Source organism: Anas platyrhynchos, chromosome 5, assembly GCF_047663525.1.
Source record: "Anas platyrhynchos isolate ZD024472 breed Pekin duck chromosome 5, IASCAAS_PekinDuck_T2T, whole genome shotgun sequence".
Classification (NCBI taxonomy): domain Eukaryota; kingdom Metazoa; phylum Chordata; class Aves; order Anseriformes; family Anatidae; genus Anas; species Anas platyrhynchos.
The window spans coordinates 40820800-40833741 of record NC_092591.1 but is presented as its reverse complement, the minus strand read 5'-3'; the positions used below and the strand labels follow the sequence as shown (position 1 = coordinate 40833741).

The 12942-nt window shown below is 33.2% G+C and overlaps 1 protein-coding gene across 6 annotated transcripts in view; it reads left to right on the top strand.

The window, feature by feature from the left end:
• The window catches only part of CDIN1 (CDAN1 interacting nuclease 1), a 128893-nt gene that overhangs the window by 69618 nt on the left and 46333 nt on the right, over positions 1–12942 (top strand). Inside the window, exon 11 of one of the 6 annotated variants that reach the window (XM_038179603.1) lies at positions 11074–11116. The exons of the other annotated variants lie outside the window; for them this stretch is intronic. Within the exon in view, the coding sequence (XP_038035531.1) occupies positions 11074–11101 (28 nt within the window). The 3' untranslated portion in view covers positions 11102–11116. Of the gene's footprint in view, positions 1–11073; positions 11117–12942 lie in introns of those variants that run through there. 6 annotated transcript variants of the gene reach the window in all.

Sequence of the window (12942 nt, the reverse complement as noted above, 5' to 3'; positions counted from 1 at the left end):
ATTACCTTTCAGAATTCCTTGTAATTTTTAATTGACATTTACATCTGACATTTTCAATGTATTTTTTAGTGTTGAGTCTTTATCTATCTAGTAATAGTTAAAAACCAAAGCAAAGCAAAAAGAATCCCTTCCTGTAAACTATGATATCATATATTTTTTTTATTTAACAAGGTCAAGTTGTTAGGCTGAAACTCAAGAACGACCAACTCCCTCTCGCTTTATGTAACTCCGTATTTGCTAGTCTAATCCATTTCAAATGACAATTGAGGAGGGAAGTAGGAATATAAAGTGAAATTTAACTCTTAATGAATGAAACACAAGTTTATTATTACTATACATCATGAACAAAAAAGGATACAGAGATTTTCAGTATTTTTTCAAGAATTTCTATAGAGATTTCCCTTTGAGTCTGGTGCTTAAATATAGAAAATGGTGTCTTCGCACCTCTATTCATGTTACATGTACATGCAAACAGCATAATATTGTGAACAAAATGAAGCTGGCAAGTATGTAATGTAGCTGTATGTTGCAAAGGCTGTTGTGCATCCTCCCCTTCAGAAATCTCGAGTTTTCATGTGGTTTAAAATAATAGAAAACAAATAAAGTAGTGTGAGTACAATTATCTATCTGGGAGAAGTTAAAATGAAGGACGACAGTTGATCATAAATGTCACAAAGCAAAGAAATAGAAGGAGTGTTTTGTCACAAATAATGCTGCTTTTCTTCTAATTAGTTAATTTACATTTTACAAATTAAGGGCAAGATTCAGACAGAAGATAATCTAGTAGCATATCATAGCTGTACTGACCTGTATTTGTATATGCCAAATTTAAGTTAATTAGAAATGTAGATGCTGTTTGTTTTATCTGTCAAAAAGCTCATCTTAAAAAAAATCTAGACACACTTTTTCCCCCAACATTTATCATCTAAATAATAGTCTTGCCAAGATGGCAGCCTCATAATAAACTCTTTTCAGTGGAGTGATGGGTAATGAAGCTTGCTTGTGAAGGCAGCGAAAAATGTTGTCTAGCCAAATGTGTGAATATGATGGCTAGAGAATCAGTGGACTTTCTCAGTCATCAATCTTTTTAGTAGCCTCTTACACATCTGAATATTTTGATAGATGATCTAATAATTGAGTTATCTATCTTTCTAACTATCAGAGTTGCATAAAAATTATTCTCACATGCTATTGAATATTAAATATATTGGGCATCCAGTAAATTTTTCAAAAAAAGGTCCAAGAGGTGGAGGAATTTAGTCATGTCTTAAGCACACTTTAAAATATTGAATGATAAACTACTATATCTAGAGTACAAAGCTATTTGTACTAATGTAAGAAAAAAGTAAATATTGTCAATAGCTGATTACAAATAGGTTTCACAGTAAATAAAGCACATAAAAACAAGACTGTTGAGGTTAGTGCACAATCTGAGAGAAATCTGAGGTATAAAATGAGTAGATTCAATAGTCTCTGGCTGGTTAATGGGCAACAATCACATTTACACACAGCTTCACAAATTCCTGGTATCTAGGAAATCTTGGCATACAGTTTCACCGCAGAGTCCCAAATTACCTTTCAGCCTCTTTGAGAGTAGTCTCAATATATACTGAGAAGTATGTATTGAAATTGCCCACATTTTGTTTATTCTGTGAGATTGTACAGTGCAAATCTGTGTTTCCAGGGTACAAGAATCTGCTTTCCCAGGACAGTTATCTTGTGTTAAAGGAGACCCGGTATATGGATAAGTTGCATTAAGCACACCATCAGGTGTGTCTTACTAGGGCTTCTGAGTAGCAGAGCAAAATGATTGTTGGTGTTGGTCTGGTTTTTTAAACACTACGGTTCAAACAGTCATTTGTATAATTCTTGATTTCAAATACATTTCTGCTCAAAGGTTTGGGTAAAAATCATTTTAACAATAAGAAGATCATTTTTAACAAAAAGAAAATCATCATTTTTGGATGGAGAATATTTTCATTTCAAATATTCCTTTTCCCTCTCAGTGTCACCAGTTTGATTTAAGTTCCTTCTTGTAAATTCTGAAAAATTGTATGTGGGGGGAACTCATCTGCTTTAAAAAAAGAAAAAAGAAAAAAAAACAGTCTAGATTGTATGTTTGTTTTGGTTAAGTACTTTATTTGTAAGTTTCTTAATTACAATAAGGTAAAAACAAGTATGTTTATGAATAGTTCTCCAGTCAGCAAAGTGAGCTTTCTTTCTTTGTTCAGAACAGGAGTGACCAGGGTATTTCTCTGTGGATACCAAAAAGTTATTCACTCATTGTAGAATTGTAATGGAAAAGGCATGAGAGAGAACTGCTTAAAAGGGAAAAGGAAAGATTGATCTCAAGGAGCTGCATGACCATTGTTTGAGAAGTACTTTGTGAAAGTATCATTGGACATTGCCAGTGCCTAAGGATCTACAAGTTGAATAAAGACTTGTCTGTCTTACTGTCAGCAGCTGTGACTCTCATGCTTAGTAAGCAAAGTTTTTGATGCTCGAGAGTTCTTGTTAAATGTGCATTAGTGGTTTGATACATGTTGGGTAAACGTAAAGCAAGGCACTGAAATAAGATGACTTCAGTATCAAAAATGTAAGACCTCACAATAAAAATGTGGGTCTGAAGCTCCATGCATCTTGCAATACTGCATACCTCATGAACACTCCACATTTTTGTTTTCAGCAATGGTTAAATTAATTTTATGGAACTTTAAATGGCATAAGCATAATTTCACATAAGCATAATTGCACATAATTTTAACCTAGAAATAAAATATTAGAAAACAAATTACAAGAAAAGGTAAAGTTATTCAGTATTGTTACTTGTGGAGTTTTAATATAAAAAAGCTAAAATTACATCTGAATATATAAATTAATAAGCAATTAACTGGACTTGATTAATGTCAATGTTTGATTTTATTTATTATATGTGACAACTTCTGACATCAAGTAAATTGGCAGTTTTTCTAGTCAGTATTTGTAGCATGGCTACATGAGAACATACCAAGAACATACTAAGCTCTGACATATACACAATACAAACTTGTGTACATATTTGTTTGTGTAATTTTAGAATGTTTGCATTTTAATTTGGGAAAGGGATCTTCATTTTCCTCCTCTAATCAAAATAGCAAGAGTCTGTGTTCCTTCTGGTTTGTCATCTGATTAGCATGCTCTCATCCATCACTGGTCTTTGATATGAACATCAAGAAATCATGTCTTTTTGTTTTAAATGATAAATATGCCTTTGTCATGATTACTTACAGACATTCCAAGATTTACATCTGAATTGTCAAAGTGTAACTGCACAGCTTCTCTGATGTGTGACATTATTAGTGAAATAAAGAACTTTTTAATTTGTCATGGATAGGCCTTAGATATTGAAGTTACAAGGCTATGTTAGGTGTGATGCTGGAAAAAACATCTTCCTTCCTCTAGTGTTTTTCTAAGATTTGTTGTTTATCATTGAGAGACAATCAGCTGCACAAGAGCCTTTGCGGACATCCTTATTCGTGGGGTCCAAGCCTGTCTCTTCAGGTTTCATTATTTAGGTCTGATGTCTAGTTAGCTCATATCAAAACTAATACCATCTGAAGTACCAGGCTTCCAGTGGTCACACAACCAACATGAAAATTTCTTCAATCTGACTAATATTATTAAAGACAGTATCTCTTTAAACTTGAGCTTTGTTTCGGTGTCTATATCAATTATATATTCTAAGTGCATTTCCTTGAATGTGTCATTGCTTGTTTCTATAGACAAAGTACATCTGAATTAAACGATATCCTGCACATTTTTAAATAAAAATAGTGAGAATGCAGGCATTTTGTCTAACCTATTAACATTCTTGCTATGTACTGATGCTACTAAGACAAAATGCTATTGTATTGCTGTCCTCTCATTGTTAATACAGTACAGTAAATTAAAATGTTTTTGAAGGTAGACACCTAGATGGATTTTTTTATCAACTATTTTATCACTTATTTGTAGGAAAAATGGTGTATGTCATACAAATATGTAATTTAATTTTAGTTCCTATGGAAAATAAGTGTTCCTTGAAATCTTTGGGCTCACTTAAGCATGGTAAAATATTATTTCCTGCATTTCTGTTTTGCTTTTGCATTTATTTTGTTCTGAGCGTATTGTGGTCCAATTCATTTTGTGGTATAGTACTGAAATTGAATCTTTGAAATTTACAATTTCAAGATATTGCAATTTATAACCTTTGAAATTTACAAGATAGTTCAGACAAGAGTTCAGTGAGGAATCCCACAAAATGATTTAAGGGCCCATGATCATGATCAGCTTATAAATGCAATACTTTGTAATAGAATATATATGATATACTGTAATATATAGTTGGTTTTTATTATTTTATTAATCTTTACCTCAGAGATGTTGATCACAACATTTTTGATTTAATCAAGAGTATCAGTCTGAACCCAAATTCATTTGAATAATAAAATAATGTAAAATTGATCATTTTATTGTAAATTTCTGACTATTTCTCTCTGTATTTGGAATGTGCTGTTTAGTTGATTTTAAAATAGTGAATAGTATATACATGTATATTTCAGGCTCTCTGTAGAAGAGTAATTTTGAAAGTATATTCTCATTTATTTGTTTCAAAAGGAGAAATACTTTATATCCTTTGCAATACAGCTCAGTACATTGAGTAGGATTTTGTGACATACAAAGGATGCATGTGAGTTTTTGAGACACTGAAGCTGTAACCCAACTTGAAGAAGACAATGATGGCAGTGAGCTTCTGTACAGAGTTAATCAGCTGCAGAATTTGTAAACTGCGTATGTGTCAAAGTTGAAAATGTTAGCACTCTGATAGAAGCTTGAAAAGGTTAGACCTGATAAAAGCCATCAGCAGTTAAAGAAAGTGATTTATGGGAATGTAATGACACAAAATGCCTCATTTATCACTCATATATAGATAGGTTAAGGTTTCTGTGTCATACTTTAAAAACTTGACCACTTAGGATTGTCAAAATAGGTACTTAATTGCCCATCATACATTTCAGTTTGAATTTCCTTTGCTTGAGTTTTGGTGATTTTACTGTTGTGCTTCTCATATGGTTCTTTTTAAAGTCATTCATATTTCATATTTATTTAATATTTGTTTCAAATGGTATGCTCAGTGCTCTGTTAGAACTTTTATTAGGTAAAGCTGTTGATTTGAGTACTATCCAAATCTTTTGTTGATTTACAATTTCATTCAGCCTAACTGTAGGGAAAATGACTGAAGGTTTCATTTTCTTTTGTTTTATACCACTAATTCTCATCAAGAGTTTACAGCTTTCTAATTCAATCCGTACATTTCCTCTCCAAATTGAAATATGAGATTTAAAAGTGAGATCCATCAATTGGTTTCCAGTTCCAGTCACTTAAGTTACTGTTTAACTCCATATAAATTAAATCTAATCCAAAACTACCAGTACTGTTAAATGATCCTAAAACAAAATAAGAATGGTAGGAAAAATGCACAGTAGTGTGTTATACTTTTCCTGATTTCATTTGAGGATAACAGCAAGCAAGTCCCATAGGTTTGAGACTGATTTTTTTTATTTTTAACTGTCCACAGTTTTCATCATAATGCTGAACAAAATAAATACAAATATGGGTAAACCCTCACTGAGGAATTATTTTTAAGAACACATTTATAAAAATAAAGCAACTACTTCAAAGACATTGCATAAATGTTAAAATACAGGTTCAACTACAGAAAGAAAAACTGTGGTAATAAAGTTTGGAATGATTTCTTTCTCTTCAGCTACTTACCTTTTTTAAAACTATTTAATCCTCTTATTTCTTGATTTTATACAGAAAAGTCTGAACAGAATAATTTTAATTTTTAATATCAAAAAACCTTACCTTTTTGCTAGCTTTCACAATTTATGGCCCCGGTTGTATTGCATTCTGTTTGTTCAGCGATGACCTTCCAGGTTCGATTTAAAAAGAAGTCAGAAGCATTTGTCATGTGTGCTCGATCTTGTCCAGAGGTACCTATTGTAATTATAAAGGACTAATAAGGTTGTTTATAATATAACAGTCTGACATCTCTAGAAAATCTTCTGGAGAGCAACTTTTTTTTTTCATGTCTATTTGAAGGAAAAAAAAATCTGTAATCTTCTCGCTTTATGCTTCTCTGTGTCATTTTAACATTTAGTTGAGAAAGTATAAAGAACTTCTACCTCCAAAAACATGACTTAGTTTTAAAAGATGTGCTGTAAGATTTGCTCGTTAGTAACACCTTTTGGAAAAACTCAGTAAAAATATAGCTATAATACAGATGCATCCTATATTTAATTGGTGCATATAGAATTGATGATGATGTACTTGGAAACACAGAATTGCTTTCACAATGTTAAAAAAAGCTACTTATTAACATGTCTGTCACAAAAACATGTGATGCATGAACATAAAGAACTATTTCTTAGAAAAAAAATCCAAATTATGAAAATCTTGTTTATTCTAGTTTAAGTGTTTATAAAGTACTGGTATAAGTAGGTGTTATTGTAGTAGTATTTTACATTATATATCAAGATTTTTACAATCAACTTGTGATTTTTCCCTTCATACGTCTTTGTCTTATTTCCTTTCTGCCCTCTCCTCATCCATCTCAGCAGCATCCAGCAGTACTACTTTTTTATAGGCTTATATATAAGGTAGACCAAAACATACTAAAACCAATGGAATCTGAATGCTTGACAGAAATGTTTACCTCTTCTTGTAGGGTATGTAACAACACTGTAGTATTGTCAGGCTACCATACATCATTTAAATACCCTTAGACAGCAAAAGCAAAATCTTGACAATTCAGTAATCTCATCATGTGATTTCAAGAAGGCTTTTTTTCATATCTACAATTGAAACAAATTTATGTTGTATGTATTTATGGTTGTTAAACTCAAAATTGTCTCATTTCATTAATTTTTAACATTGTGCTCTCTTAATAACTATGAAGAAATGTATTAAAATGCCTTAATTATAGGGCTAGAAGAAGAGAAAGCACAAGTCTTTTTAGCATATGATCTTTCAATTGTTCACTAAAGGATAAAGAGGGCATTCAAGCGTGGTTTAGATAACTGTCAGCAATAATAAAATGCAAGGTAGTTTGTAGAGCCTTTAAAGACCTTTTGGGGAAATAGATTTAATTAAAAAACAATAAAATGGACTTTCATCTGAAAGAAATCCAAAATGTTATAAAAATTCAGAATCTCATGGTATTAAGAATAAGGATGAGGAAAAGTAGCAGTGATAACATTCTGCAGTCCATGCAGCAGTGATAGCTTTATCTTTTGTATGTAGATATATGTCCTTTAGATTTTAACACACTACCATATTAAAGCGTACTTCACATTTTCTTAGCTGAGTGATTTTCCCTGTTCTGTTGGTTGTTTTTGTTTGTTTGTTTGATCGTTGTTGTTTGTTTGTTTGTTTTTTAGTTTGCTGTGCTTTTAAAAATGTTTATTGTTTTTGATGGGTTGGTTTGTGGGTTTTTTGTTGTTGTTGTTTTTTAAATGAATGGTTAGAAACGAATGTTGAATTATTAGCTTCTAAATGTAAAATTGTATTATTACAATTACCCACAGAATAGTATAAATGACATAGTGCTAGCAGCCTGTTTGACTACTTGTAAGAATCAGTAGGTTCCTACTAGTCAAAATTGTCTGTTATATACCATGAAAAAATGTTTCAAAGTACGTTTCCAGTTTCTGTTTCTTTCTTCCCATTGCATTTGCCGTTAGTGTTGTTGGCTGTGCATTAAGTTGAAAAGTTTATTTAAGCACTCGTTCTGCACTATTGAATTATACCACTTTTGGCAAACTAGGAGAACTTAGTTTGCATGTGATAAATGTGATAAGCGGTGGTTTATAAACAGCATTGACTGCTGTCTGTAGAGTAGTTTTGCTCTCTTGCTTAGCCTGAAGAGGGTTTTTTTATTTTTTTTTTCTCTCACCCTGGTGCACACACATCAAGAGCATTGACCTATATTGGTCTGTCCTTGCCAAGTACCAAATGAATCGACACAGAAGTTGTCTTTTTGTAGTAGAGTATTTTTTTACAGATGAAACAACTTAACCAAAGTGCTTTTTCAGCAAATGCTAAAATTCTGTCAGTTTGTAGTTGTAATTGCTGGCCCAAGAGCATTATAAAATAATGTTCATAATGAAAATATTGCTTCAATATTTAGGGTCTTGTTTTGTCTTCTAGTAAATAAAGTTTGGATCATTAATTCATGTAAGTGTTGAATTTGTCTCTGACTGATAGATCATAGAAATGGAAAATCATCCCTTTTCTTGGAGTTGAGGATTTGTCTTTTAAGAAAAGTAAAGGTTTATTTTCTGCTTGCACACGTGAACTTGCAGAAGAAAATGCTACCTTTAAAAACACCGTCCTAGAGTAGATACCTTGAGCTGGAGCACAAATTTTGCTAGGCTTCCTGAAACTTGAGGACTCCAAACTACCTAAACTACAATAGCATTACAGGGCATGTGCACGGTTAGGTTTGGCAATCTTTCTGTATATGGTGTGCAGTTTTTGAGGAAGAAGTGCTTCACATCATTCTGTCACCAAACTCCCTTCTGTTGTCTGTTGTGTCTGTTTCTTCCCACTCGTTGCTTATGGTATGGTAGGGCCATGGTAGGTGTGATAATGTTTCTGTAGCAGGTACTGTACAATCTAGTATTCTTCAGCCTGCAGCTCGTGGCTTCTGCAGAATCATTACAGTTTTGATCACTTCTGTTGGACTTGTAGAAGCTGAAGTCAAACTCTGAGTCTGCTTGCACTTCCTTTTTTTACTAGTAAATAGTTCACTGCTTGCTAGTCTTTTGTGTGGTTGGATTTTTATGACTATTTGCTATTAGAGTTGTGATGTGTTGTACCAGAGATGACTGATTTTCAGTAAACCTTGGTAAACACACTAAGCTGTCATTGAGTAAAAATTACTACAGTACAGTATGTTAATTTTGCCGCAATAATTTTTACTTCTTCACATGTAATGAAGTAGGTTTTAAAATGTTTTCTCTTTTGTTAAAAATCACATTTCCTGGCTCTAAATAACTCTCCTTACTGATGATGATTTTTTATAAGTTCCTTTATTAGAAGATTATTATCAGTAGTTGTTTGGTACTACTACTTCAAATTACAACATTCAAGAGACAAGTATGCAAATGTGTTATCAGAGGACTGAAGGCTTAATTTGACTTCTTGAATGGCAGACCATAGGACCTTGTGTATTTGCATAGTAGTTAGTACATCAAATTGATGAGGTGTTTTCTTAAAATTCAGGATAAAAGGCACTACAGATATGGATGTATGAATATGCTCTGTTACGAAAAAATCTTCTTGTAGCAAGCATGTAAACCTAAGCACAGATCTTCTCATAACTTTCATTTTCTTATCACCATTTATAATGTGTCAAGGAAGTAAAAAAGAATCCAGGAGTACTGTCTGTACTTTGGCATAAAATGTTACGAAAATAACATAAAGTTCCAGATGTGCTTTGTCTTGTATTAAGAAGATAAAGGATAGGATTCTAGGAAAAATACAAATCATGTCAAACTACTCCTCAAATCATTCTGCTCTGCAAAATGTCTGGGGGAACAAGTTCAGAGAGAACAGCCTGTGTATTCACTGTTAAGGAAAAGACTTTCCCGGTTGTAAAAGTACACTGTACTGTCTGTCCTACACTTTTCTGGCCCTTCCCTCTAAAATAATCATGTGGAGCTCTGAAAATTAATACCCTTGACTGTGGATTTTTTTTATTATTGTTTAATTTCCGCAAGACAGGGATGTGATAGCAGTAAGCTCCCCCTAGCCTGCTCTGCATCTGCCCCTCTCCCTGTCTTCAACAGACCACCAAATTAGGTGTGTAATTGGCAGGGCGGGAGAATCCACTTCATGTGCACATCTCTGGGAAACGTCTGGATTGTAAGATAGATCTTATCTCAGGATTTATATATGTACACTCAGATACACATATATATGTCTGAGTTACAAAAATGTGACTATTAAAATATAAACATAACACTGTGTAGTCATCACAGTCCTTTTAGGCATATCAGTAACACAATAGTTTAAAATTGTGCTTTGTTTTTGACAAATATTTCTTCTATCTTTTCTATAATACCTTCCTTGATTTTGCTATGATACACGCTAGTGAGTGGGTCTGAACTGAAACTAGTAGAAAACAAATTTTAACAGTGGAAAATGTTAAATTTTTTTGTTTAATTGCAGATAGGCTGAAAAAGCTGTTGACATCATGGGATATTGTTGTACCTATGGAGAAACACACTGCACTGCATGAGTCTTTTCCATGACATGAAGGAATTTATGTGTAGAACATTCCTTTCAGTAGCTCACACTGTATGTTTTAGAGTATTAATTACCTAGTCAGATTTTTTTAGAGCCCATTGAGTTTTGCATAATTAAAATTGTAGCAACAGCGAAATGGTAGGTGAAGTGAAATGCAGGATCTTTGTATTTGCCAAATATTCTTCTCGATTTTCAAAGGGGGAGTGGAGAGGTGGGAGAACCTTAAAAGTCAAGTCTGTCTCTTAGGGAAAAAAGAAAAAAAAAAAAGAAAAAAAAAGAGGTAAATGTTTATTTACTTTTGTATAAAGTATTAGAGCATAACAAGGTTTTTTTCCAGTTATGTTGTTCTCGCATAGCAACAATAATATTTTGTGTAGTTTCTGGAGTAGTTATTCTTTTTAAAATGCAAAGCTGAAGAATTATGATGATAACTGTAGACTTGTTTCTGTATACCTGCAAGTTTAAGGTTTCAGAAGAAGTCTAAGAAAAGTCATCTATTGTCTGAATGGTATCAAATGCAGATAACTGAATAATCTTATTCATTTTATATTGAAATATTCTTGTGGCTGTCATGGAACAAATGCATTAAAAATATGTTATCTTTTACACAGGATCAGTCTATTTTGTAGAGGTTTTGTTTTTGAAGTCAGTGGAAAAATTTGCACTGTTCTCAGAGCAAGTAAGAATAAAACCGCCATCATTACAAATAAGACCTTTGTAATACTTTTTAATAACTTGCAGATCGTCCAATGAAATACCCCAAAAATGATGAATGGACTGGAGCATCAGACATAGGAGGAAAGTGTGAGTTCAGACTGTTTAGCTGAGAAGAACAGTGGAATCTTATCTATGTATATAAATAGCTGATGGGAGGGAGTAAAAAATATGGAACCAGACTCTTGTCAGTGCTGTCCAGTGACAGGTCAAATGGCAGCACGTACAAAATATAGGAAATCCTATTTCAACATATTGTGATAGCTGTCACTGGAGCAGGTTGTCCAGAGAGATTGTGAAGCCGCCATCCCTGGAGATACTCATAACCTGACTGGACAAAGCCCTGAGCAACCTGCTGTAGTTCACCGTGGTTTGAGCAGAACTGGAGAATCCCCAGAGGTCCCTTTTGACCTCAGCTATCCAGTAATGGTATGATTTTATTTGTCAATATTTTTATCTGGATAACTTCTTAAAAATAAGAAAGAGGAAGCAATGTTGAATGCAATGTGCTGCTATTACATTCATTGTCAGCTTTCCTGGACTAGGAAATCCTTCCTTCAATTTTCAGGGTGAGAGAGAAAAACAGGCTGACGAAAATGAGGAAAGAAATTCTATCTACCTGTTAATGTTCTTTTGAGAACTAATGATAAGTGCTAAGCATCAATATAATGTCAAAAATTAAAGTAATAGTTTAAACAGTAAGAAAATTGTAAAGGAATAAGTGAAGGGAAGTAGTAACAATTAGGTTTTCTGATCCTGTTGGCCTGGAGTTTGGGGATCAGTTCACAGAAGAGTACACAAATGTAGATTTACCAAGTTAGCAGTAACTGCCGACAGATCCTAATATGTTAAGGGTTGTAATCTTTTGAAAGAAGTTGGTTGGCTTTCCTGTTGGCCGTCCTATCAACTTTAACCTCCAACCTTCCCCGGCATGTATCACTGCAAATAAAACTGCTGAGGTTTGACAAGAGGATATAAAGTCAGTAGGCCATCGCACAGAGATCTCTACATGATTTTCTTTAACCTTAAGCTTAAATGAGCACTGCTTTAAGTCAGGATTTTTAATAAGAAGTCATAAACACTCACCCGTATTGCTTTAGTTTTAATAATTACTGTTTTAACAGAGAAGAGAAGAAATATACATTGTAAATTGTGTTTGACAACTGGAATTTGGTGGCTTTGTTACTGGTTGTTCTTGACCATTGCATGAATTGCTGTTCTCAATTTTAATGTATACTTTTTCATACAAGCTGCATATGATATTGATATAAACATGGCATTTGTGTACAGTGCAATAAATGAATTTTTAGCTCTTGATTAAGGCAAGCCAGATGACAAAAATAACTTGTATGTTTGTATTTACTAACATCAGAATAATAATCCTTGAGGCTGTAGACATCTATGATGATTTAAGGCTTTTCTTTCTCTCTAATTTTTCATTAAATTTTCATGTGATACCTTTTAACAAACTCTGCAGGCCATGAAACTAAAAGTTTTTCTTTATTATTCTGCTCCTAAAAGCTGCCTGCATAGTGTTTTCGTTATGCTGTGGAGTGGATAGCCGTGCTATTAACTTTTACAGGGGCTGTATTCTTACGAACAACTTAGCTTTTACATCCTGAAGCTGTAATGCCATCCTAAAATTATGTGCCTTTCTAGTTCAAAATCATACAAATTTAAAATTAGGTTTCCTGGTTTGCTGCCTGTTATTTCCATGAAAAAAAATCACAGTGTTGTGTAAGAATTCTCTTTAATCCTTTTGTTTCTCTTATATTGTCAACTTTTACACTCACCCATATTTTTTCAGAGCAATTACTTCTGGGGCTGTGTAAGCAATCTCTTCTTTCTCCGTCCTTCCTTTCTTTGCCTAAATCCCAGTCCTTGTAGGAGCCCTTC